Raw genomic sequence first — 27,781 nt, 5'->3', positions numbered from 1 at the left:
GTGGCTTGATTTGTAATACATGGCAATTGGCATAAGCAAAGCAGGCAATTGGAGCCAGTTTACCCTTGGTGTGTCCAGCTGGAAGCTGCTCTTCACAAACTTCCCTCAAAGCCTTAACCCCTGGGCAGAAAAAGGCTGCAGATGTAACCCCAGTGACAGGCACATTCCCAGACTTGGGATGTGCTTGGGCTGGAATGATGGGCAGTTTCTTGCTGCTGCCCCACACATTTTGCAGGCTGCTGTTGTCAGTGAATCTTCCCTGGCATTTGCAAGGAAAGTGCCTGTGCTCAGCTCAGGGCCTCGAGCCACCCATCTCCTCAGGAGCTATTAACAGGACCATCATAGCTGGCATATTACTGTGATTGATGCTGTATCAATCAACTGGAAAAGTGTAAAGCAAGCCTTAAAAATAAGTGAGATGAAGGCTTAAATGCCAGGCTCAGACGTCCATATTATGGGATTGTTCCAGGGTTGAAAGCAGATGTGCAGAGATGCTGATATCCTCAGCTGTGCCCCTGTCCCTGCTGCTCCATGCTGGCCACACTTGTTCCATGGGAAGTCAGTAATGAGTGCTTGCATTGCAAATTACTGTATGCACTGTGAGTCTGTGGTTTTATTGCTTACCAAATAAAATATAATAAGAAATACTCTCTATTAACACTTTCTTTCAAGCCAAGCATGTTTTTATTCCGTTTCATCAAGTCTTGATTTGGTTTATCTTTGTTTAAGATTGATGTGATAAACTACTCTCAGGATTGCCAACTTTAGTCATTTTTGCTGGTGTGACACTTGGTATTTCAGAACTCAGGTGGGAGGCCTCCTTTTTCAAGGAAAGTCTCAGATTTTCTTGCATTAAAAAATTGTGGCCAGGTCAGTTGTGGAGAAATTTATGTGTGGCATTCAGCTTGTCATACCAAAAAGGCAAACAAAAAACCACCTTCCACAAGAACAAACCAAAACAAACAAACACAACAACAAAAACAGAGCAAAAATACAAACCAAAAAACAACACCAAACAAAACAAAACTAACCCTCAAATGAGTTATCTTTTAATCATCTGTGATTTTCACACACTATGCCCTTGGGGAGCCCAACTCACAGATTTTCTGCCAACAAAGAGTGATTTTCCTTGAGAACAAATTCACTTCTCATCTCCAAAGCCAGGCCCACACACCAGTGAATTCCTGTATTGTGCATGCAAAGCCCGAGATCAGGAACCACGGGGCAGGGATGGCCCCGTGCCCAGGACGTGCTCTGAAGGGGGTGCTCCACACGTCCTTTCAGTCTCTATTCCGGTGCTGGGTTTTCTCCCAGAAGATGCCCCTGATTCCCCTGGGGATGCATGAGGCTTTCCCAGGGGGATGTAGCACCTTCCTTGCCTCCCATGCAGCCAGCAGGAACACCCTTCCCAGGCAGATGCTGGCCATCAGCCCTTCCCGTGCCCTGCACCCCGTGCTCAGACCTGGAGCAGGTGGAGAAGAAGCCACTGCAGAGCGTGGATGTGTTTCACTCCTCCCAGCACCTGGGCTGAATGTTTCCCAGGGCTGCCTCCAGTCCTTTACAGAGAACCAAATCCAGCTTGTCTTTCTGGATCTCTCTTTTCCATGGAGGGTCAAGGTGGTCTGTTTGCTCCCCTGCTTGTGCTCAGAAAGGACTTTAAAACACTTACAGCCTGAATAGACCCAGCAAGCTCAGGGCTGGCAGAGAAAAAATACTCCTTTTGCCAGCCCTTCATGTTAAGTGTCTATATTTAAAATGACTACATAAACTAAAAAATTATTAGCAGGTCTAAGCACTTTACCAGGCAAATCCAATTTCTTCTTAGGGGAACTGGATGGAATAAAGCTAAAAAATTTGCTTTGAGGATGAGATTTAATTCAAAGTGTCAGTATTAGTTCTCCTACTGCACTTGTAGGTTTAGAGAATAAACCTGTTTGCTAGCAAACAATCGTCTTAAACAAGATCATCATTAATCCTGAATTCAGCTGTCAAAAGGACTGAGACTGCAAACTAAGAGGGAACAAGGAAAACCTGGTAATTTGTTTGTTAAATATTTGTAAACTGTCATGTCAGTAATGGATAATAAGAAAATTTTGAGCCTCCAGAGCTGATGCATAACACAAAGCGTTGCTGTACTGCACCTAAACTATTATCAATAGCACATTTATTATAATAATAGATGAAAAACAAGCTTCCTGGCTGAAAAACAAGATCAATTTGAGCTCAAGCCATTTGGACATGTTCTAAATGTTGTAATTAAAATGCAGCATGAATGTTCCTTAAAAAAAAAGTGAGAAAAATAGCCTTGCTACAATTACATATGCCATCCAGCTCTGACTCAATAGCTTGACCCTGAGAAAATAAAAGGACAGGCAAAATTGTATTTGTGTCCAGTCAGACATTTCTCATCTCCAGGGCTTGCTGCAGAGCCTAAGCTAACATGACTTTTCCTGTTGGGTCAGGATCCAGCCCAGGTTGAAGATTTGATGCAGGGAGTCAGCCCTGGTTGCACTGAGCTCCCTGTGCCGGTCAGGATTTGATCACAGTCCAGCAAAGAACCCCAGCTGTATCTTGCTGCAAAAGCAACTGCAGTTTGTGGTGAAAAAAAACCCCAAAACCAAAACAAAAAAAAGCCCACAGAAAAACAACAACAACAACAAAAATCACACACACACAAACAAACACACAAAAAAACCCACCACAAAACCAATCCAAACCAAAAATCACCGCACAAAAAAACTACAAAACCCAAGCAACTGCAAAAAGAGAAAAAGAAGCCACCTGTGTGGAAGGTTTCACTCCTGGACCAAGTGCTTTGGGGACAGAAATGTTTGGAGTGGCTTTCTCCCCTGCACCCTCCTGCAGCACTGAAGCACACATCAAAGCAGGAGCCCCACCTCCCACAGCAATTAGAGACTCACGGACACTTCCCAGGAGCTGCCCGTCGCCCTGGAGAATCTTCTTTTGTTCTGATAAAGAAGTGACTAGTGAGCTAAAGCAATCTCTTGGTAGCTCTCTAAATAATTGTGTTCTCTCATGTCTTTTAATCATAAGTCCCACGAGGCTCATAATAGCACATGTGCACTCCAAACTGGCCCATCAGCTCAGTTTATCAAAGGGACTTAATTTAATCCTAGTCTTTGATGGAGACAGGAGTGGTCAAAGTCTGCCCTAATGATTTTCTAAGTTTACTTATCTTGCAGATTTGGGGCATCAAGGGCACTTGGACTCCAAGTACAGCATTGATAATGAGAAACCGTGAGGAGGAAGACAAAATTGGCAAGAGCTCGACAGTCTGAATCAAGAGAAATCTCAGCAAAAAACTGGAAAAACAGTGGAGCCTGAAAAGGCAAAATAAATCCCATGATCGGTGTCACAAGTAACAACGTGAGACTGGTAAAACAAATTGCTGGAGGCAATATCTACCTCTGAGTGAATATCACAGCTGTGAGAGACCCACCAAGGAGAGGCCAAGAGCAGAGAAATCCAAGCCAGGAAATGGAGAGCCAGAGGAAAGCAGAGTGCTGTGCATGGTGGAACTGCTCTGACCCGGCAGCATGCCCTCCCAGACAGGGCAGGATGCAGTAGGTATGGAAAACACACCTTTACATGGAAAAGTGCCTGCCCTTCCCTAACAAGCTGAAAAGGAGCTCAAAACTTTCAGAGATGAGCAGGTTCTGTCTAGGTGCATCTTTTAAAATCACTGGAATTACTTCTCTGGTCATTCTCAGCCCAACAGGTCAGTGGACCCCAGGAGGTATAATACAGTGACACCAGCTAAAAAATGCTGAGCAGACTGAAGCAAAAACCCAAAGAAAGGAATCAAAATTCCTGGCTTCAAGGGATGCTGAACAATGAACATTAGGACCAAAGGCATCACAGATAAGGGTTTAATGGAAAAGCTAAAAGCCCAGCCTTCTCCTCAGAGAGTTGACAGAAGACTGGAGCAGTGTTTCACTCCCGAGCTGTAAGTGATGGATGTGAACACAGTGGGAAAAAAAGAATTAAAAAAAAAAAAAAAAAGAAGAAAAGAAAAAACTTCACTAGACAAAACCCAGCTGGTTCTGAAGCTCTCAGTGGCCTTTAATAGTTTGCAGCTCAAATGGAAGAGGGAACTCAGAGCCTGCATTACAGAAGCTCGAGAAGTGCTGTGGGCTGTGGGAAATGGAGCACGAGCCCTTTGGTTACAAGCAGCACATACAAAAGAATGGTGCAAAGGAGGAACAAAGAAATCCTCCAGTAGGGATGTAAAGGACTCTGCTGGCACCATTAGTGCAGAGGAATTCTTCATGGCACTATCAAAGTTTTGGCGGAAGATGGATAAAACATCTGCCTGCAAACAGTCAAGGCCATTTATTTATTCTATGAGAATGCATGCACAGAGAGGGCATGTGGTTCAGGACAACCTTTGGGGAGAAAATGTAAAGAAAAACATAGATATTAGCTCCAAAAGTAAATCCACAACCAGCAGACAGCAAAGGGTAAGATGTAAACATTACCCAGGCTGGCTAATCTCCACAAAAGGACTGATTAAAAACAGGTCAAATCCTTGGTCTCATGAGGGAGGTGCTCTTTGGAGAGGTGAAGGACCTGAACTTGAGGAGAGCTTCCAGGAAGGTGCTTGTGGGTGTGCAGAAAACCCAAACCCTTGCTCCAAGTGGGAGATGGGGGACTGCACAGCTCCTTGGCTATCTCTGAAATAACAGGGCACTGATGGCACTGGCTGGTGCCAGTGAGAAAGTGGTGAGAACAGTGGTGAGAAAGGAGCAGGTACACAAATTAAATCCACTCTGTGGAAAGAGGGAACTGTCTTCTCTTTGCTGTGCAGATTTTGGGCTATAGAAAGTGTCAGGCAGCAAAGCTGGCACTGACAGCCCGTGAGTGGCACACACATGGGCTGGCCAGTGCTGGACCTGGGAACTGCCCCAGAGAGGCATCAGAGCATCCCCTGGCCCCTGCTGAGCTCAGGGCACAGCAGGAGCTGGACTGCATGGCCTCACGTGTGGGGAGCCACTGTGACTGGCAGCAGTTTGTCTTTTTGAAAGACAGCAGCTCCTGGTGCCTGGTGGATTCCTGCTGGCCTATTTCACCTCTAACTTGGGCAGGAAAAATCCACATTGGTACAGCACCTTTGGGAGGTGTTTCTCTTTGGTGAGGACAGCATGAAGACTGCTTGGAAAGTGTTTTGATGCACAGGTTAAACAGAGAAAGTGCCCAAACAAAGGCTCCCAGCAGCTCCAAGCAGACTTGGGTAGAGTCAGAGCTCCAAGCAAATTCAGTTCCATTTGAAGAAACTTCATTTGTGAGTGGTACATAAACACAGCAAGGTCTGGGAGATGCCAGTTATTACCCAAGACCTGGTCCCTGGGGATGGACAAGTAGACCAAGAAGGAGCAGAAAGTGCCCTGCCAGGATGCAGCTTGCTGCTCCTTGACCACAAGATTCAGAAGCTGAAGCCTGGCATCACATGGTAATACACAGTGAAAACACAGGGCTCTCAGCAGGACACCGACACTCACCTTTAAAAGGCCTGAAATGTCCACACAGCCAGCCCCACTGACACCAGCTGGCACTGGTGACAGAGGAGCTGCCCCTTTCCACCAGCTGCTGTTTCCATGCTGATGGGAGGTCTGTGGCTGCAAAGGCAGCCCACTGACCACACACCACTGCTGAGATGGACACAGCCTGTGTGGCTTTCTCTCACCTCTGTGCAAGAGAAAGACTCTCAAAGTGGCTGGCATGGCAGGCCATAAATGATGTGTAAGCAGGCTGGGGCCACTGGCAGCACGAATGGATGCTCCAGGGCTGGTGACAGCATTGTGTCAGTCCAGAAATCCGTGTGGCTTTACTTGGCACAATTCAAGGGCTGACTATGGGCAGCTAACCAGGCACAGGATAGGTGGGAGGGAGGTGCAGGATAACCCCTGTGCTCTGCACTGATTTGCCTACAGAAGATGTGTCAGGGCACACAAAGCTGTGACAAAAAGCCAGAGCCAAAGCAGCCAGGGCAGATGCTGCTACCACACAGGCATTTGCCTCTGTGTGGTCTCTGCCCAGACACAGCTCTCCAGTGGGTCAGTAACTTTTCTGGATGCAGGAAAGGGGGCAGCATAAACCAGGACAGCTCCCAAGCAAACATTTGTTGCTGCCAGCAAAGAGGCTGCATGAGTGGAGGAATAAGCAAGGTGCTGAGGGCTGGCAAAGTCAGCAGTGAGAAGTGACTTGTGGGGAGGGAAGATCAGCACGTGGGGCTGAGGGGGCTGCTGCCAGCAAAGGGAGTCATTTGGAGCTAACTTGGGAGTCTGCAACAAGAGGAGAACCAAGCTGCAGCTTGGAAAGGGTACATGGCAAGTCAATTCAGCTTCTTTTCCTTACACACATGGGTAGATTGAACAGGACAGGCCAAGCAGACTGAACAATGTATGCAATAACAAAAAACAATCTAAAGAGGGATGTTTGCTTGATTTGTTCTTCATCTTGGTTGCCAGTTGTCACATTGGTGGATTCCACTACAGCTCCTCATTGCTCTGAATTGCTAAATTCAGGTTTACATTTTTACTTTCTGTAAGCATATTAAAATTTTAATTAAGCAATAAGTCAGTGATTTAGCAAGTTTTTGAGACTTTAGCTGTTTATCTTGTTGATTACAGTTCTCCAGGTCCTTAGTTGTGGCCTAAATTTAGAGTAATTCTGACTGACTGAGCCCTGCAGGATAACTGCTACAACTACTCATTAAAAATGAAGAGATCAGAGTTGATCAGCTGACTGTGGGAGCCTGCTGTGTGTCCAGTCTGCATCCTGACAGTCTTCTGATCTACAGGTGCTAGAGCCAGGTTAATGCTGATCTGCTGGTAAAACACAGCATGAAAAGACTTTGAGAAGATGCAGCAGCTCCTTGATACAAAGCTAAGTAAGGAAGGGTTTCCTTCCCTGTTGTCCTCCTGAGATGGTGAGGAAGGAGGGATTTTAACCAAAGTAATTATTTTTTTTTCATGCAGTTTCTATTAGGCAACATGAACCCTTCTCAGGACAAAATGTTTGTGTCCCCCATTTTTGTCATCTCCTTTGCAGGAAATGAATGAGGGTCCCTGCTTTACAAAGCACGTGGGAAGCTCCCTTGAGGAAGCAATGCCACAGTTCATGTGCAGCCAGCTTCATGTGGAACTTCGGGGCTTTTTTTTTCTAAATTGCTGCAGAATTCCAAAGGCCCCACATCTACTTGTACATGAGAAGTTTATCACACACATTAACATGAAAGACTAGCTATCAACAGCTAGTGAATCCAGCTATCAACATGCAAAACCCTGGCCAGATCTGTCAACATCTGGGACCAGACACATCTTTCAAATGCTGTTTTAAAATTGTATCACAACAACAAATGTATTGCTAATGAAAGGCAGAGTCTGGTACCATCCAAAATTCAGCAGCTGTGGTATTTGTCATGGTGCTGATCTCCCAAGTTTAAGCAGCTTGTGCTTGAAAGTGGTTCTTGTGGCTCAGCAAAGAAATTCAATGCAGAGAAAAAAGGAGATTATCCTTCTGTGTATGACCCTGGCTAAAACTTGTTAACCACCCCTTGTAGCTCTCCCTCCTGTGCTAGTCACATCTCTAATACCATTCAGTTGTTGGTTCTGTCCCAATGGTTAAGCCAAGGTGGTGGCTCCCATGGATGGTGGGGACATTGCTGGGGTACAGCCACCTCCTCCTCTGGTCAGTGCAGACCGCCAGTGCTGTCTTTGTGCTGGTTTTTGCAGCACTCTGGAATGCCAAACCCATTTTCAAACCATGGGAGACCATCTCCCCCAATGGCCTAGGAGAGCTAGGAGAGTGCTCTTCTGAAAGGCCTGAAGTCATCCACTGTTGAATCATCTGAGCTTTCCTCTTCTCTCATCTCATATTCTCTGCAATTAATTCAATGTAACTTCAGATGTTCATGGAGGAATGGGGAAGACCTTTACCAAATAGCCCTGTCTTTCCTCCCTGCCCATGAGTTTGCAGCCTCCTTGCCTCACACCAAAACCAAGTAAAGTGAAAACTTTTCCTTTCACTCGTTTACATTTCACTTTCACAATAAAACCCACATCCAGGTCACTGCTCAGTAAACCACAACTTCCACCAGGGCCAGCCCTGCCTCAGTCTACTTTGCCAGGCCCATTTGGGTATCCAGAGAGGAACCAGCTCCTGTTTCCCAGCCAGTGGTGACAGCACACACCAGCTGCATCCAAGCCAGTCCCACGCAGCCCTCCCGTGGCTCATCTTCTGGAATTCTGGGATTGTGGTGAAAGGAAGATGGAAGAAAAGAGAGATGCAAGCCCCTTGAGCTGCACAGAGAAGCTTGCTGCGTAAAAGCATCTGCCTGCCTCAGAAAGAACAGGTAAGTTTAAGGAACCAACAGCCAAGATGTTGTTCTGCTGAGTTTGAAATCTCATTTTTATGTTTATCTCATGCAAAACTGGAAATAACACTGGTCGCACTTACAACCTGCTAAGAGGAAAAATGGCAACAGCCAGTGCAAATGAAGGGAAATTTTCAGCACAAAAAAATCTTTCTCAGAAAGTACCCTTCAGAGAAACAGATAAACACTCATACGTGCAAAGCCAAACCCCTGCGATCTCCATGAAGGTTTGTGCAGCAACACATCTACAATTCCACACAACTTCTTCCCTGTCCATCAGCTGGAGAGGATAATTCCTGTAGGTAAGTTTGTGTGAGCTTTTCCTAATCTGTGCCAGGGAAAGCTTCACCAACAGCTGAGAGTCTTCAGGGACAGGTGAAGCTGGACAGGCAGGAGACAGCTATTTCTCTATAGAGGTCCATATAGCTTTACATATACTATCACTACTTTGGATCCTCCTGTGATCCTAATGCAAAGAATTGTGAGGAATAAAGAATATTTCTCTAAAACTGGGTATTAAGAGCTGAGCATGGCCCCATCTCTGAGGTGACCATGTGGAAGAAAAACCCAGAGACCTCATTCCTCCATGGAATTAAGTCCCAAACCTTTAATCCAGTCTGGAGTCCATTTGAAAGTGATGCAAGGCCTCCAAGGATGGAGCTGCAGCTCTAAAACTGGAGATGTGCTATGCTGAATGTGCTGTTTTTCCACCTGCTACAGAAGGGGCAGCTCATTAGGGCAGCCCCCAGCCCACTCCTGGCTGGTAGTGAGCATGCCAGTGGAAATCCCTCCAAACTGGTGGAGCATTCCAAATAAATGGGTCCAATTTAGCAAAGCTACAACAGCAGCTGAAGCAGTGGGGAAGGATCATACCAGCAACCAAGCAGGCAGATTAGAGAGGGAAAAAGCTTCCAATAGGTGAAGATGAGAAGTGGGAAGAAGTAACCAGTTCATCTCTGAGAGAAATGTGAACAGAGCCTTACAGTCCCCTGAGCAATTCCTGGGAGGGGCTGCAGGAGCAGCTCCCAGCCTCATGTTAGCACTGTATTTATAGGATTGCCTTCCTGTTCATAATCTTCCCAAATGTGAATTGCAATTTTTCCTTCCCCCAGCATTATGGTGATGGTTTGGAACATGGAGATGTTTGGAAAGTGGCAATTTGGCATCAGGAGTCTAAAAAGCAGATACAGATGACATCCTAAATGTATCTTTTATGAGTTTGGAATGATTCCTTTAAATTAAGCTCAGAGTCAGTGACAGCTTCTGGTAGTATTGCCAATAAGGAAATAAAACAAAACAAAAAAAATAATCATGAGGTTCTCAAGCAGATGTAGTCTTAGAGATCTGGATACCTTGCTTTCCCTCATGCAGCTTACCAAGTGCTTCCCCACCAAAGTGTTTCAATAATTTTAATTTGTCTCTTCACCACATATGCCCTCAAACCCCAACATACTTCCAAATTCAAGGCTTATAAAAAATTAAATGCTCCAATAATTCTAAATTGTGTTTGTTCAGTGTAACTGGAGCCTGGCCATTCCTTCAGTTTGGGGATTTTTGTTTTGTTTGCAGTGGGTGGAGGAAGAAATGCCTTCTATTAGTGCTTCAAGCTGGAAGCTGGTCAAACAGCATCACAGAAGAGTGATTCAGCAGCCTCTGAGCTGATTCACAGTGTGTCATAAAATGGGATTAGGAAAACAACAATGCTTGGAGGAGAAAGAACCCACACAAAGAATCACAGCAGGAGAACAATACCAGAAAGAACAGAGGGAAATAATCCTCACTTGGCTTCTGAGAAGCAGGTTGGATGACCTAATAGGTGGCTTTCAATGCCCTTCATTCCCCATGGAGCTGCAGGGTTCAGCTGCCCAGATTCAGCCACCACAGCCTAATAAATGTCTCTGCATGGCCTGAACACCCCACATGTTCCTGCATGCACATCTGCAGCCTCTTCTCATTTATCTGATGAGACCATGGTCCCCCTCTGGCACAACCCCAGATGTTACTTCACAGCAGGCAGGAGCTTATGCAGAACTGGTGGTGAAAGTCCATGCCCATTTAGGACAGGAAGCAGAGGGAGCAATCTTATGCTGTGAGTTAGAAACCAAAAAGCTGTGTTTTCTTAGTGTTACTCAAGAAGATACACACACACTGGCAGGACATCAAAGGAACTGAGGTGTCAAACCAAGTGTATTTCCTAGCACTGTCCTGAACAGGAATTAAATTAAATGTATTTTGTGATCTCCAAGTATCAGCAACCAACTATGGCCAATGCCAAGATGGAAGAGGAAAGCATAATTTAAAATCTATTCTCTGTGAACCTGAAGATCCTATTGACAGCTGTGTTTTAAATGAGGCCATACCTGTTACAACTGTGGCCTTGGAGTGACAGAGGAAGGCAGGGTCTCTCTCAGGAGTTTTACTAGATCGGCAGTGGTTGAATTACTCCTATGCAGAACATGAAATCACAGCTTCACACAATTGAGGAAAATCAGACAATTATATCACAGTTCCAATAAAATTGCTATATCCAAAGTCTGGTAGAGACAGAAAAACAAGGAGGAAAATCTCATATGCCATGGTTTCCTCTTGCAGACTGAAAAAATGATAAAGTGCATCCTTGTAAATAACTCACTGCAGGATGCCTGGAATTTTATAGAAACTACTGCAACTTGTCTCCCAGTGGGTAATAACTGAGGCATGAGATAAGAAATCAGCCATATCCTAACTTGCAGTGACAGGTGCTGTAAAAGAAAATGCCCAATAAAGGCTTAATGTATAGGAAGATGGCAAATAACTGTCTGGAATTCTGAAATAAGAAAGCATAAAGCAATTCTCTAATCATGTCTAATCAAAGAACACCATCAGTTGCTAAAAACTTCTAGGGGAAAAAAATGGGTATTGGAGAGGTGGTAGCATGCCTGTCTTCGTCAGCTGTGTTTTGGGAATATTTTAGCCTGCAGAATTTAATTCCCTGTTATTACTTCTGAGCCTGAAGGTGAAAGTCGTAAATCAGAACCATTCATAACATGCAATAATGGGATGAAATACTCATAAGGAGAGTTACATGATGAAATCCTTTGGGACTGTGTGTAACCCTTACAGTTCCTGATGAAATTATTAAAAGTCCTCCTGTCACTAACATCTATTCTTCCCTAATTCCTATACTAGTTTTTGCTCTTTCTTCTCTTGTAACATCTCCAGATTTTTGTGTCATATGCCATAACTTCCACCCTTCCTCCCTGCTGCCCTAAATATACGTTTAAGGCAAAATCATAGGAAAGCATTCCATGCTTAAAAAGATGGGCAGGTTGTAAATTACACTGTAATTACTAATAAGGGCTTTTAATACCTGAGGAGCTTTCCCAGGGAGTTTTGCTCTGATTTCAGGACCCCCATTGTTTTATAGAGGGCTATTTGGTCCCATTTATAAGGTGGCTACATTTTGAGTAATAAAGACTGCAGTGCTCTAAAATAAAGTAACACTGTACCCACCCTTCTTTTATCTTCTTAAAATTAAGTTTAAAAAACCAAAAATCCCAACCCATGATGTGTTAGAGCTTTGTTTTCTGAGTAACAAGACCAATCATGTTTCCTCTGCTTGAGGTCTCTCTCTTCTCTTCCTTTTCTTCTAGGTCCTCTGGATCCACACTGACATAGAAATATCCCATGATGGAGAAAATAATGCACACAGCAAAGAGTAGAACAGTGAACAAGACAAATTCAGCCCACTAGGAAAGAAAAAAGAACAGCAGGTCAGGAGACCCCAGACTCTCAGTCTGGGGAATATCTCTGCATTTTCAAGTGCTTTTTAAAGAGCTGGGTGAAAATTATTTTTTAGTTTCCAAAATGGCTCACAAGATAGAAACTTTCTCATCCTGTTTCCTGGTAAATGCTTGTACTGATAATGTAATTACAAATATGTGATACCTCTTGAAACAAAACTGTTAGATTGAGTTGGTTTCATTAAATATTTGTTAGAAATCTGACTGGAACATATCTACCTGGGTTTTTCACCTACGAAATCCTTTTGAGAGAGGCAGATTCATGCTGGCCAGAAATAAACCCCAATCCACACCTTCATGGCATCATCCCAGAAGTTTCACAGGCTGAATTAAACTACCTCTGCACCACGACCTCCTCCTGTAAGCCTGACATCTCAGGGATGCCAAGGCAGCTGGCCTGGCAGGACTCCCCAGGTGAGACCCTTGAGGAAGAGCTGAGTGCCCACTGCTCTCGTTGCTTCTGGTGAGCATCTCAAGGCGTGGCTGCCACTGAGTGCAGGCTCCAGGTGCAGACACAGCCAGCCTGCCTGGAGCTGAGCTCCAGCAGCATCCCCAGTGCAGCTCAGTTACTGGCTGCACTGGGAGGGTCAGGGAGGGCCAGTGCTCCTCAGGGGAGCACCACTGAGGGCCCCACAGAGCAGGGGCTGGGGGACAGCTCACAGTGGGCTCTGTCACCCAGGTGCAGGAGCCTGGGGCTGGGCAGAGAAGCTGTGCAACAGGACACGGCCATCCAGAAGCACCAGAAGCCTGGTGTAAAGCATGACTTCTGTTTTAAGAGCCAAACCATACCTGTGCCATTGGTGCAGCCTCGGCAACAATGAGCACAAAGGTATTCCCCACAGCCACCGTGAGCAGCCAGCCTGCCTGCAGCACCGACTTCATGCTGGCTGGAGACTGAAAAGAGGAGAAGGGCCTGATCAGTGGGAATCGTGCTGTGCCCTTCAGCCCTGCTTCACCCTCTGCAGTCCTGCCCAGTGCAGGGGTCACTGGGCCCAGCCTAGGAGGAGAGGGTGAAAATTCCTCTGTGTGGAGTGGTTAATCTGTGGTTAATCTCAACAGCTGCATACAAGGAGCTTTCGAGACATGGACAGGAGGACACATGAAGAGGCAGGAGATGCTGTTGTTGCAGAGCTGAATCCAGGTCATCCCCAGCCTGCATCATCTGAAATGGTATGATCAGGACGTCCAAGGAGCCACACAAGCCCTGCAGCTTGGAGTCTGGTGCCATGTGGCTGTACACCTTTGGAAAAGAGACTAGATCTTGATGTTAAATTTCCTGCTGAGGACAAATTTTTCACATCCCATTACAGATCATCCCACTGTATTAATTATCCTCATTAATAAACATCTGCACCTTACTCCAGGGATAAATTTGAGTAGCTTCAGTAGCTGTTTGACCATGTAATGTCTCAGTCCTCTCTTCTCACCAACCTCCCCAGACAACAATCAAATCATGCCTTGCACATTCATTACTCTTTGCTCCCTTGTTACAACCTTGCATGTTTAGACCCCTTCAGTCTCTCAATTTAAAGCAGATGCCAAGCCCTCACGCCACCCTGTAGCCCTTGAGATACCTTTGCCTTTGTACCACTGAAAAATACATAGCACAAAATACTTCACTAGGAGAAAACTCTGATATTAAAATATTCAGAGTTTTCCCGTTAACTATCCAGTTCTTTTTTGTGTTCTCAGGTTTACCAGAAAAGGATATTTCCAAGTATCACTGAGAACAGGTACCTTCAGAACATGAATTAATTTAGCTTGAGGGCACCCAGGAAGCTGCGTTAAATCCCACTTTCAGCTGAAGGATAGATAACAGTGTCACATCACAGAAGGTATGACAAGTCAATGACAGATGCAGAAACTAATCTTGAAGTCTAATTGTAAGGCCCTTATCTTTAAGTGGAGTACCTGAGAATAGGAGAAGGCCAGACCTGTAATGGAGAACATCACCTCCCCAGCAGATATCAATAAATATTGTGGTAACTGCCAGGCCATATGCACATTGTTGGCTTTGATGTCTTCTGACTTCCAGGTCTCAACAGCACCTCCAGAAATCTAGCAGGAAAATAAAGCCACAATGATTAGCTCATGAAAGATCACATCTTTCTTAGCCTGGACAACAGCAGCAAATTTACCAAAACAACATTTTAAGCAAAGGAGGAAAAAAGCTCTGCCTTTGAAGCAAACTATGGCTCTCAAGGCTGCCATTTCCAAGCAGGAATGGGGTGACTCCTGCTGCACAGGGCAGAGAGAGCAGGATGGAAGCATTTCAGCTCATTCAGGTACCACAAGACTTCCCTAAATCATTGCAAACCAACAATTTGTCTTCTGTAGCGGGGCTGGAAAAAGCCTGTGAGGTTCCAGTGCAGAGCCTGTGACCTGCTGCTGTCCCCAAGGTCAAAAAAGCATGAGAGGGTAAGTGCTCATTGCATCCATGTTGTCACTGCTCCCATTTTACCAGCACTGTACAACTTCCCTATGATATCATTGACACCTGAACAAATTCAGCTCAAGAATGCCAAGAGTAGCAAAGACTGCTCCATATTAGATCTATTCAGATAGTTATGGTAGCTGTATTCATAATTATTTTTGTTTCTTTTCCCAGGTGTCATTAATACTGCCTGAGATGCACAGAGGCTCAGAGGCTGAGAGAGATTTGACTAGAAGCCAGGAAAACACTAGATTGAAATGACTTCAGGCAGAAAGCCCTGTGTTCAAGGAGAGTGCTTGGGAAAATACAAGGGATGTTTACGATATGTTCTTAATCACCAATCATTGCCAGGGAGACAAATCAAGAGACTGTATTTCAGCAGGCTAAAAAGGGGTGAGAGGAGAGCTGTGCATTGCTCTTTAGCCCATAAAGAAATGTCACAAGCACCATGCTGTAACTGCACACTGAGGAAGGCTGGGTAGAAGGCAGCATCCCCATGATTTAAGTTTCACAGCTCAGCTACATTAGCAGACTAATATATTGTATTCTTGGTTCTTCTATATGGCACTCCTGGCAGAGGAGCAGGGTTCAGTACAAATCACTGCAATAATTAAAAGTGATCTTGGCCTCAAGCAAACTAACTCTCTACAGAAGGCAGAAACCACAGAGAGAGAGATGGAAAAACAGAGGGTGAAAAATATTAAAGTACTAGGACAGGGTTCAGAAGGGCTGAGGCACAGAGCCACCCTGAGCAGCCAGGGCTATAGCAGGGACTTATGCAGATGGGACCACAAGCTGGAATCCTTGGCACAGTGACATGGGGCACATCCACTCAGCTGGCCCTGTTACCAGAGGCTCTGGGGCAATTTTCTTAGTGTTATATTTTTAATGCAACTTCTCTATCTGGTTTCTCATCTGGTGAAAGAGGCTTGCAGCCATGGAAGAGGGGCCTGGCCAACATCACTTCAAGTGTGTGTGTTTTATGTACATAAATCTCTGCACTCACAGATGGCAGCATCTGCTTGTTCCCTCCAGGGCTGTAGATCCCACTTCAGCTACTGGAATTGGAAAAAAAAAATGCCAGGTGCTTCATGGCTATATTTTTCCCCCGATGTATTTGGACTCTGCAGACATGAACAGCTCCCATTAATTGCCCAACAGGGAGATGCTGCTGCCAGGGAATAGCTGACAACACTTTGCTCTGCTCATCACAACACAGCAGCCAAAGTCTCAGAGGGCAGCTTAGCAGTGTGTCCTGTCAGACCCAGTTTGTCTGTGTGCCTTTGTGGTGGAAAGGTTGAAATGGGAACTAAGCTGATCACGTTCATCTCCGTGGCTCCAGCCAGCTGGACCAGGGTTGAAGCAGTGTGTCTGAGAGGCTGGCAGGAAAGGAAAGGAATCCATCCTCTCAGTGGTGCTCAGACCCCATCAGGGCTAGGCTGTTCAGAAAACCATGCCTTGACTTTACACTAGGCTCCAAATTATCTGTACAGACAGTGAAAGGAGGAAATAGATGTACAACCTCATCAGCCTCCTCCCTCAAGACTTTGTCCCTCTTCCTCCTATGCATAATCTACAAAATCTTGGAAGATCAGTAAGCTAAATGTGAGGATAGAGCAGACTGTTCCTGCAGTTTTTGGGGTGTGAGGCACCATCAGGTAGAGTATTTTAAAGCCCACAAGCACAGTCAGCTCTTGGCAGATGGTAGTAACTCTGCAGTGCTCTGGGTCAATGTTAACTGCTCAAGGATGGCATGAGACCAGCACAAACCACAGATCACATGATTTTCTATGGAGAATTTCTATCAAGGAAAAGATTTTACCTCTTTTTAACCTATACAATCTGACATGATCACAGTGTAAGGTGGAACAAATACACCCCCACCTTGCTCGTGTAGGAATCCCAACATTTTACTATCCCTTTCATAATGGACTACAGATGGCGACTGCCCAGGGATCAGAGAGTGGACAAAGCAAGTGAGTCACCAACACAGGAACAAAAGCACTACCAGAGAGTGGAACAGGAGTGTGTTACCATCACAGGAACACTTACATTAGTTATCACAACCGTGTATGAGGCACCAAAGTCAAGCAGCCCCAGCTCCAGGGGGAACTCTCCTGTTTCAGTTATGCATTTTCCATTATTATATCTAGATAAAAGGATGAAGGACAGTATTTCCCAGTTAGTTCCACAAACAAAAAACACAGAGCAGAGCTATCAAATATGCCCCTGAAATGGAGCAGGGAAAATCCAAGATGAAAACATGCAGTAGATTTTACATCAGACTGGAGTTCTTGCTGTCTTATCCTTCCAGAAGCACTTAGACACTGACTGGAATTCACCTAATGACCCAGGCCATTGCCAACATTTTGTAATGGTTTCTGCTTCTGCTCAGTGCTGATGTTTTTTTCCCCCCTCAGGTTTATTTTCCTCCCCAACTTTGCTGCATTTCTTCAGGAAATGTAGGCCAGACAAGTAGTCAACAGGAACTCAGAGATGTGGACCCAGAAGCAGCTTTGTTTCCTTTCAATAGAGCAAATTAGCCTTCATATTTGTTCTTCTGGTTTTGGATATGTGAGATGGCACAGAGGCTCAGCAGCATTGCTACAATGGCTGTTGCGTCCTACTAAATTGCAGCAATAAATATTTTGGATGGAGCTGATGCAGAGAAAAGCCATGGAGCTTGTTTTGAAACATTGGAAATGCTAGAAATACCCTACAAGAGCCAATTCCAGTGCTGCCAAACCAAGGCCATATGGAGCCCCTGTTGAACAAGCCCAGCCTGCAAAGCCATGAAATGCTACTTGATTTTACCAACTCACCCACATTCTAACACGTTGTAGCATGGAATATGAACTGGCCTTTCCCTGAGAGCACCCTAACACCAGGTGCTTGGGCCTGAGAGAATAACAAAATAAAGCAGGCACTAAATGGCAGAGGAGACTTTACCATGTTTCATCTCACTTCACTGACAGATGCACAGGAATGGCCAGTCTCTTCCCTCCAGCCCCCCACATAATGTGAATAAAAACTTCTGCACACACACGAGTGGACTGGAGCACCTGCTCTGCACTGAGCTGGTAATTCTGCTTTTTACAAATATCTGCCCGCACAAGCACATGCCAAGACAATAGTAATGCAGGTTTTGCTATTAGGCTGTGAAAAGTCTCCTTGAACCAAAGGAAATGCCTCAGCAAGGACCTTCAGCTCAGGAAGGGAGACTTACATGTCCCTCTCCAGCAGCGAGTACTCAGAAGCACTGTAGTTTTTCTGAACAGCAATGAACCTTTTGCTGTTGATGGTGAGGTTGACATCTTGGCTCAAGCCATTAATGAATCTGCAAAGAAACCACATTTCATTGTCCTGTCAGAAGGGCAGAAGAAGCATAATAGCAAACACTTTAGAAGTCTGCATACTCTCCCAAAGCATTCTGTAATTCCATAAGGCGATAACAGTCTTTTCTGCAAGTTACCAAAATATTTGTCTGATTCATTGCCTAGTTTTTCAACACAAGGTTAGCTTCCCTGTTGCATAATTTTACTCTCTTACTCTCTTTTCTATGAAAAGTGACTCTCACTTTTTGTGGTCTAGAGCTTCCAGGCAATGCAACCTCAGAGACCAACAAAGATTGCAGCAAATTCTGAGGAGGCCACAAAGGTGATCAGAGGGCTGGGGCACCTCTCCTGTGAAGACACAGTGAGAGAGTTGGGGCTGTTCAGCCTGGAGAAGAGAAAGCTCCAGGGAGACCTTAAAGCGCCTGAAGAGGTCCTAAAGAGAGCTGGAGAGGGACTTCTTACAAGGGTATGGCATTAAGTTTTCTAGCATAATAAGATATCTTCATCAAAACTAAAACTTACATGGGAACAGTTTGTTTGATGTTTTTTCATACACAAAAGAGAGTTTCCTTCTGGCAATTCAAAAATTGTTAGTAAAACCAAATGCTTTTATTTGATCTATGTTTTAAGATACTTTGGTTTTCAATTCTTTAAATGGGGATGAAACCCCTGAAGTTAGTCAAATGCTTAACAGAATTAAATTTTTAGTCAAAAAATAGTTTCTTCCTAGTGAAACTTCTTTGCAAATTGTTAAAGGGAAAGTCTGGGGATTTTGTCAAAAATCTCCACAGGAAAATATAAAACAATTCTGACTGAATCAAGTCCTCAAGGTGTTTAGTCAGTAGAAACCTTCACAAGCACAGGGCTACAAAGAGATACTGGTTTCCTACTTTGTCTATACAGGCTTTCAGATAAAGGGGTTGGACATTGTTTTTAAGGTTTGTTTTGTTCGGTTGTTTTTCAGTTTTGCTTTTGTGGTGGGTTCATTTTGTTGTTTTGGACTTTTTTTAATTTCACCTCGCCCAAATCCTCTAGAAAGTCCAGCTGGAATCCATTTTTGTTGGGATTGTTTGTTTTTGGTTTTGGTTTTTGATGGGGTTTTTTTTGGGGGGAGGGTTTGTTTGTGGGGATTTTTGTTGTTTGTTTTGTTTTGTTTTTGGCAAATTTGCATCTTCTGCACCTCAGCAGCCAGCACAAACCAGCACAGGAGTGTTCATGGACTAAATGGAGTAGCTCAAATTATGAAGAGTGGACTAAGCAGAGCCCAATGCCCAGCTGAATTGTTTATGAGGATGTAAAACTGTTGCTGTATCCAATTTAGTGGACGCTTGTGCATGAGTTGGGTGAACGTCATTGGTTGGCCAATTTGCAAAGGACATAGAACAGCTCCTATCCAAATTGCTGCTTCCCCTTCATCATTGAGATGAATTTGCCACTTTTCCAAGGAAGGAGCTCTTTTGTGTTGCCATCTCAGCCCAGACTATCCCAGGCAGGGAGCAGCAATAGTTCTCAGCTCTGCATGGCATGCGTGGGAGGTGACACTCTGTCAAGCCTCCACAGCTGACACCCAAGTCTTGCATGAGAAGTGTGGACTAGATTCCAACCCGAGAACATCTGGGCTATGTTACATACAGATGCATTAGACAAAAGCACTTTCCCTCACCCAACCACCGCCAAATCCTCAAAAAAAGCCATTCCTACCTAACAGCTGCCAAACCATTTTCTGGCTTTGCTTCCAAGTCTGTAATCTAAAGAGGGGAAGAAAAAAAAAATCAAACATGTTTATTAATGCTGCCTTACAACGTGTGGCAGACAATAGTGGTCTCTGTAGAGTTACACATGTGCTGCAAAGCCTGTGGAATTTGACTGGACTCTCACATAAGCTTTACATCAGGCCACAGTTGGGGAGCCCTGGCACTATGAAGCCAATGGCAAAATTTCATCTCCTCCAGGGGCTCCAGATGAGATCATACCTTTTCTCCTCATGTCTTCTGTAAAAAAGGCTACTGAGTTTCAGCCAGTCACCCTTCTACTGAGGCATGTAACACTCTCCAAAAAAAGTATATTTCTTGATCTTGAGATAGCAAGAGAGCATTATCCACATTAGCATCTTTCAGTGACTAGTTACAATTAAACTTGAGTGCCTTAGTCCTACAAAATCTGCAAATGCCCAACTTTCAGACCCTGATTCTTTTCATATTCATAGACTTCACAGAAGTCTAAAGCTGAGAGGAACTACTAGGGTACAATATTAATCATCATGCATCACTCAAGCTTTCTCTGATCCTTGATACTCAAGAGATTAAACTCTTGTAATGTGCAGGGAGAGAGTACGAGAAACCAAGATGTACTGAGTTTGTTTGTGCTCACAAACAGATACCTGCAGACAGATCCTTGAAATGCCATCTGGATGGGCACACTGGGAGTGAGGGTCCCTCTCCTGGAGACCTCAGCTAGAGCAGCAGCTAGATAGTTAATTAACATTCATTTAGAGAAATCTATTTGGTGGACAATGCTGAAAAAACACAGTTAAGACCCAGCCCTGCCCTGGAGGTTGTATGTCACAAACAAAAAGAACACAAAGCAAAGCTCTTGGCTGGTAGAAATCCAGACCTGTGCCATGTCCACTGAAGATGGCAGGGCAATTTCAATTTACACTGCCCACAGATGGAACCCAGGCAAGCCAAAAGGGACTTTCAGTAACTGGCTCTCTCTCAAAATTTTCTGGCCCTTTCTCCACATGTTTTTTCCTGATGCAAAACCATGAGTTTCTGAGACCAAGGATTCAGAATTTCATTATATCTGTAAAATGTCTATTGTACTTCAGAGTAATATGCTACCCAAAAATAACATATGCCCTAAATAATAAATAGCCACAGTGAATAATAAATATCAGAGCAATAAATAATAAACGGCAGCATCATTTTTTTTCCATGGGAGAATACTCTGGGGATGAATACTCTGGCTCGTTGCAGACAGACCAGCCAAATTATTACTTGGTTTCACTGATGATCCCCAGAGCTCTCAAATTCATTTCCTGCCTACTCAACAGCCCACAAAGGAGAAGAAACCAATTTCAGATAGGATCCTTCCAGGAAAGCACTCCCACCTGAGTGAGTGGGCCAAACCCAGCAGTGAGGGAGGTTACTCCAGGGGGAGCCCTGCAGCACAGCAGTGATGCTGGCATTGCTTTCTTGGTGTTGCAATGCTGCAAAAGTATCATTTACCACGCTGTGTTCCACATCTTCCTTATCTACAGCTGTGAATGACAGGTCAATAGCATCACCAACAGCAGAGCTGTTTCCCAGCACATGAGAGCCTGCCTGTGCCAGGGTGGGCATCAATTTAAGCACAGTCTAGACAGCTGGGGCAGCAGAGATGTACTGGAGCTCTGAGATTGCTATGCTCCAAGCCTGTTGCAGGCTTCTGCTTCTTAAGGACTGCATGAAAATCACAAGTATCCATTTATTAAGAAAAAAGCATACAGTTTCCAGGGTCATAAGGAACCTTAACTTTGTGTGGTACTGAGCCCCAGACTCCAAACCATAAAGTTTGACCATCAGCAAAAAACCTTGATGCTATGACAAAATAAAATCTTTAAGGTAATTTCAAAAAACAGTTATATAATTTCTGCTATATAATATCAAATGCTTGGTGTGGCTACCCTGCAAGGTAGAAGGCTCAGGAACTGCAAAAAGAATGGATATTTTAGTAGGAGGACAGATTCTGATGGCATTTACATACCTGTCATGATGTGCAATAACACCATGAATTTCAAGAGAGCTTCTCAGGATACAGCTATTCATAAAAGATATCAGAATTTGCCCTACACATCCTATATGCCCCTCTCTGATTGTTGCAGAAATACACAGAAGTCCAGATACAGCCAGCTCTGCTGCAGAGCCTGAAATGAGCTTAATCATTTATTCTGTTCAGCAAAACAAATGGGCCTTCTGTGCTTTTTCACTAAACGCTTGCAATAACTAATCCCAGAATCATTCCTCTGATGCTTTTATTCCATGGCCAACCCTAGAGCCTCTTTAACATCTTTGCTTTATAAAACCATCTTTGGGGGAAAATCTCTGGCTCTGTTTGCCCAGCTTTCTCCAGCTCTCCTGCCTAGCAGGCATGACTCTGCTCTCCCACTGCAGCGCTCAGTGGATTAAAGTGTGCCCAGAAACTCTCAGATGCCACAACGCCTCTATTAATCAACAAGCAGAAATGTGTACAGATCAAGTGCCTCTAGCTAAGAAGTGAGGTTTAGAGCATCTGAGAGCAATCAGACAGACATTGCAACTGAGCAAATGAATTAATGAGCCTATTACCCCATTGTAGCATCACAGCCATTGAATTAATACTGTATTTACACTTCACTCCCACACTCACTAAGCGGCTTGATAGGCTTCTTTCTGCCTCAAAAACAATTAAGCTGTATACTGATTTTTCCTTCACGGTGTAGTTAAAAGCAAGAGTCAATCCTTGATGTTGCAGCATGAAGTGAAGACTCTGTTGCTCTCCATTCAATATTAATTTTGAGTACTCAGCTGGGTTCTGTGGAAAAAAATAAACTTGGTTACACTTTCTTCAGATAACAGAGGATCTGTCTTTTCCTACCACGTGAAACACTATCCCCTCTTTAAGAGAGACTGTAATCCCGTTATCTTTTATTTCTAATTACAGGTAAATGTAAGGTGTATCCTTTGCCAGGGAAATTTTTCTCCAGATGTTCAGTTTCTGTTTCATATAACAGAGATCTTATGCTTCATTTGTAAAGCTATTCCCATGCACTTCTAAGGCAATGGAGCAGAACAAGCTTTTGCATCTGTGGGCTTTATTAGAAATGCCTAAAAAGACACCCATCCTTTCTTTAATGACATGCAAGTCAGGCCTTTCAGTCTCAAATATATGCTTACCTGAAAAGACTCCACGGGCTGCTGAAATAGGTCCTTCTCTTGGATTGTGACTTGAACAGGGTTCTTTGCCAAATTCAGGACTCGAATTAAACTTTCTTTTGGGACAAGTCGAGGCATATCAGTTTCCTAATTAAAGTAAAAGGCTTTAAGTGCCATCTGTATGCTTTATTAGCACTTTATTATCTCCATTTTAGCCATAATGGTTTTCCTCTCTGTAATGACACATTTCCATCCCTTCCTCAAGAGAAGTTGCACTCAGAGAAAACTGAACATAAATTTTTTTTTTAGGGAAGTTTCCTCATAGTAGCTCAATGGCCAACCCATCAGTCCTCCCAAAAACTGCTCTTCACACCACTAAATGTACAGACTGCACACCTACTGAGGCGGTAGAACAATGTCACAGCTTTCACTATACAGCTCCCTTGTGCCTGGATTTAACTAACTACCACATCAGAATGGAAAAATTTGTGCTTAGCTTTCAAAAGCAGTGAGCAGAATAATTATTTCCCACAGCAGTCAGTGACTGGGAAAAGAATCAGACCAGAAGTTAAGTAGTTTTGAAAATCCCAGTCCAGCTTCATGTCTGTAATCAGTGCTTTTGCATTACTGGACACCTTGCTATCTATACAGCTGACTATAGGTATTATTCCTTGTTTTCTGAGAGAGGTAAGCTGATGCCTCCAGCACTGAGGTATCTCCTTCTGTCAGGAATCATTTCCTAGAAAGAGCACATCAATCAGTGTCAGCCTTGTACTACCTGCAGAGCTAAATTTTTTTTTAACTTCTCTATTTTTCTCATTTTATTTTCAAGTAGCTGCCAGCAACACTGCAGAGCTATTTGTTTTTCTTCTATCTTATCTGATAATTTGGGTATTGCAAGGAGGGCATTTTGAACCTGACTTGGTGGGGAGACACACTCCACAGAAGGCAGAACGAGCTGATTTCCCTGTATCCATTTGCTGCTCTGGACCAGCAGGCCTGCCAATATTATCCAGCAAATTCCATTACTGTGGCTTTTCACTTCTGCTACCCTCAGTCAAGTGAAGGTGGAGAATCTTATCCTCCTCTTTGCTACATCTTAAAATGGCCTTCAGGGTAAAATTTTCATGCATAGTCAGGAGGGAACCTCTAACTCACCTTACCTCTGCCCAGAGGAGTCACCCACAGCCAGAGCAAATTTTGGTGCTTGGCCAGAGATTCTGGTGGTGGCAAAGAGGGCATTTCTTTGCTCACATAACAAGATCAGAAAAAAGACTGAACCCACACAGTCTCGTTTCAGTGGGAGGCCTGTTAGGGGATTCACCCGAGGAACCAGCAGATGTTAATCCAGGGCTGTGAGCCAGCCACTCTAACAGAACGTTTCAAGTATACATAGAAGCTTTAAAAATTAATCCTATAGTAACTTTTGTGAGACAAAGGTCAGCCAAAGTCTACACAATGCTGGTCATGAGCCAGAAACAAACAGTACAAATCTGCAGAAGCTAACATAGAATTTGTAAGAGATGTGCTGCCATCCTCTCTGGTGATGCCTGGCAGTCCCTGATGCCTGTGACAGCATTCACCTGCCTCCCCAGAGAAACAATTTGGCTTGTAAAAAAAAAGCCATCCCCACCCTAAAGCAGGAAAGTAATGAAATCAAAAATGTTTAAAACAATTAAATTAAAAAACCAAAACCACCACACACATACAAAAGACCCCAAACAGAAAAGTATAGGCAAGCTACAGCAAGAAATAGGAGAGAGAACAGACTACCTTTTGGAAATTAATCACTAGCATTAACTAGATGTCTGTCAAGCACTTTGATGATGGAAATCTAGAATATAGACCAATACAGATGACCAGCACAGCAAAACTGCAAAGACTAGAAAGAAAGACACAGAGACAAAGAGAGGGAAAAGTAGACAAGGTAAGAAATATCATTAGCAACTGGATCAGTTGTAAAGAAAATATTACAAATTTTGATCAAGGAGCACAATGGCTTAAAGGATTATCTACCAGACATCAATAAAAACATCCCATAGAAAGAAAGTAGTTCTGAGGAATGCCTTGTGCTTTACTTACATTTATTTTGACTTCTATAACAGCTGCAAGTCCAAACGCCAGCCCTGCAAGGATCATACCTGTTGCCATTTTCCTAATAGGTCTATGGAGCAAATGAAAGAGGTGCCATTAAGGAAAAAAAGTAATTTCAACTATAGAATACCATTCCTCAGAGCTAAAGATGTGCCAAAACCATGTAATAAACTGTCCAACAGGTGGCACTCAGTGTGACAGGCTGCTTAAATTGCCAATGTCTTAAGTTAAAACTATTCTATTATTCTCTATGAGGTCAGCACTGAGGCCAATTAAAACTGATTTGCTGTGAAAAGAAGTTCTTTCCTTGCAAGTTTCATATTATCTTTTTCCTAGCTCTTCTAGTGGGAATAGCTCATGACATTATGTTAATCCATGATGTTGGAAGGAGCACCAGAAATGATGTATCTTCAAGTCCCTTTTGGAAAAGGCAAAAGAAAAGTAACATTCTACTTAGCAGTGGGAATAAGGAACAGAAAAATGTGTAGTTTGTGTCATCAATGTTTCTGACCATCTGGGGCATCATTCTGGGTTATTTCTCATGCCAATACATTTACATTTCTAGAAAATAGAGAGCTTTCTTCTAAACTCAAGGCAAAGCTAGTGCAACTTTACCAGAGTTACACGAGAAAATCTGATATAAGTCAGAATAATACATGTCCAGAACAGCAGATTCAGACTGAGTATTGAGTTGTTGAGATTTGAGACAGATCTGGTGCAAATTCAGTGATCTCCCCTCCATGTAATGGTCTCTAGCCCTGGCATTCAGTCCTGGTTGGTGCTTGAGTTTGTGCTGCTGGGTGGACTGCTCTGTGAGTTGGCATCAGCAGGAAGTTTTCTGCCAGTCAAGGCACAGTCCAGGCCATGGACTCTCAATGGCATCAGGGAGAAGAACAGCCTCTGATGTGTATCCTCCAAAAGGGGCACCATTGCAGGGCTGCACAATGTTTTTGATATGTCTTCAGGTGTGAGTAATTCAGCACGGAGGGAAAGGACCACAGGGTGAAGAGGAAGGCTTCTTAGGCACCTGCCACCCCCATTTTATATGGTTTTGTCTGTCCAGCATTTTAGTTTGGATTACAAACATGCTTTTTAAGCAAATCACCCCACTCATTGCCCTTTCCTGTGCTATGGTTCTCATGCAGAAGTGCTGCTGGAGCATAGAAACTTGGCTCCTTCCAGTTGAAATTCCACTGACAAAGGCACTCAAAGAGCACACATAATGTACTTCCACTGCTACAGGGCATCAGTCCACAGAGGTAGAATGCAAATACTCTGACATTAATTCACACAAAATGCATAAAGTGGGTCTCATGAACAACCTGAGGTCTGCTCCTATTACACTGCACTTCTTGCTAACATAGACTAAGGATAAAATGCTTGGCTCATGGAAATCCCGTTATGCACTCATTGGTTCAGATCCTAGCCACCATGGGACCATGAATTTGGTCCCACAGGGACTTTCCAGGGTGGGAATTATTTAGGCATGACATGGGAAACAAGATGGAAAACACGTTGATCAAATTCAAAGTGAGACTATTCATATCTGCTTTTGGAAAAATCTGTACAGAGCAGAATCCAACATCACTGAGTTTTGCCCTCTGACATTTCCATGGTCTGTGGAAGCGGGTGATGCTGCCACTTTGGACTGAAGAATACTCAAGTATTGGGAAAGGTGAATGAAAAATTGTGTTTCTCTTCCTTAACAGCAATTCTGCACACTTATGGCAAAAGAAAAAGCACAGATGCATCTGCATTGTCCCCAAGTACTTACGTGAAATTCAATTTGCACATGTTTATCAGGGGGTAGAGCCCAAGGTCAAAAATTGGGATGAAGACAAGAATAAGAAGTGGATTTAAGAACTGCAATACAAAAGAATGGGAGTTCAGTGCCTAGAAAGCAACTTTCAGTAATTAAACCCACAAAGCACTGTCCTCCAGATATAATTCCATTACAGAAGGGACATGGATAAACACTTAAAATCTCCTTTTAAAATATAATCATAGTTCACACTTAACAGCTTCTGCTATTTAGTTTTCACAGGCATGAATACATTTTGTTCATATCCTCCCCTCCAAGAGTCAAGCAAGCATCACTGGCCCAGTTTCCCTGGAGAGAGAACTGAAACATGATGTTTTTAAAGAGTACAAACCCCACTGACAATAGAGACAGCTGACCTTTGGTGCTGTGGTGGGACCTTACAACAAATCAGCAACAATGGAAACATCTTGAGACTCCAGCAAAATCCCAGAGGAACAGGCACTATTCTGTGAGATTGGCAATTTCTTGCACTTCAACACAACTGAGTAATTCCCCAGGAACAAAATTTCTCCTGGGAGGGGCACAGCTTGTCTGCCAGCCAGCAGTGGCAGAGCAAGGAAATAGAGAGTGATGAAGAACAAGCAGAGAGAAATGTTGTTTTAGTTCCAAAGGAAGATTTCAGGGAACAGAACAGCTTTGAATTTCTCCAGAGCTGTTCACCATAAGAATTGTAATCAACTGTGACAACACAGCACCATCTAGGAGCTTTCATGTTTTTATCTACCCTGCAGAAAGGGAGGAACCAAACATATTTCAAGAAAAACGCTCATCCCAGGACTGGGGCCTGTTAAAGGAGATACAGGCTGTATTCTCCACATGCCAGCACCAGCTCAAGAACTCTGATGGTGCTATGTTACCCCACACCTCTGCACTGTTCCACGGGAGTCAACTTCTGCATTAGGACATCCACAGGGTCTTCTGAACCCCAAGCTTGCAAAATAGCCTAAGAACAATAAGGCAGAGGCCACACCACAGCAACCAGCAGGAGCACTGCTATTACCTTGAAAAGGAGCAGAGAATGGCCACT

At 43.9% G+C, this 27,781-nt stretch overlaps 1 protein-coding gene across 4 annotated transcripts in view; it reads right to left on the bottom strand.

Annotated features, from left to right (window-relative positions):
• Positions 1–661: 661 nt before the first annotated feature.
• SLC15A2 (solute carrier family 15 member 2) overlaps positions 662–27,781 on the bottom strand; it is a 61,913-nt gene continuing 34,793 nt past the window's right edge. For all 4 annotated transcript variants that reach the window (XM_063400856.1, XM_063400859.1, XM_063400857.1 and 1 more), the window contains 10 exons: positions 26,707–26,795; positions 24,921–25,002; positions 22,860–22,985; positions 22,333–22,497; positions 19,648–19,694; positions 17,838–17,948; positions 16,664–16,760; positions 14,089–14,235; positions 12,967–13,071; positions 662–12,123 (listed from right to left, as the gene is read on the bottom strand). In XM_063400856.1, the coding sequence (XP_063256926.1) occupies positions 11,947–12,123; positions 12,967–13,071; positions 14,089–14,235; positions 16,664–16,760; positions 17,838–17,948; positions 19,648–19,694; positions 22,333–22,497; positions 22,860–22,985; positions 24,921–25,002; positions 26,707–26,795 (1,146 nt within the window). In that variant the 3' untranslated portion in view covers positions 662–11,946. The remainder of the gene's footprint in view (positions 12,124–12,966; positions 13,072–14,088; positions 14,236–16,663; positions 16,761–17,837; positions 17,949–19,647; positions 19,695–22,332; positions 22,498–22,859; positions 22,986–24,920; positions 25,003–26,706; positions 26,796–27,781) is intronic.

The sequence above is a fragment of the Prinia subflava genome, chromosome 6 (assembly GCF_021018805.1).
Source record: "Prinia subflava isolate CZ2003 ecotype Zambia chromosome 6, Cam_Psub_1.2, whole genome shotgun sequence".
Lineage (NCBI taxonomy): Eukaryota > Metazoa > Chordata > Aves > Passeriformes > Cisticolidae > Prinia > Prinia subflava.
This window is presented reverse-complemented; position numbering and strand designations above follow the sequence as displayed.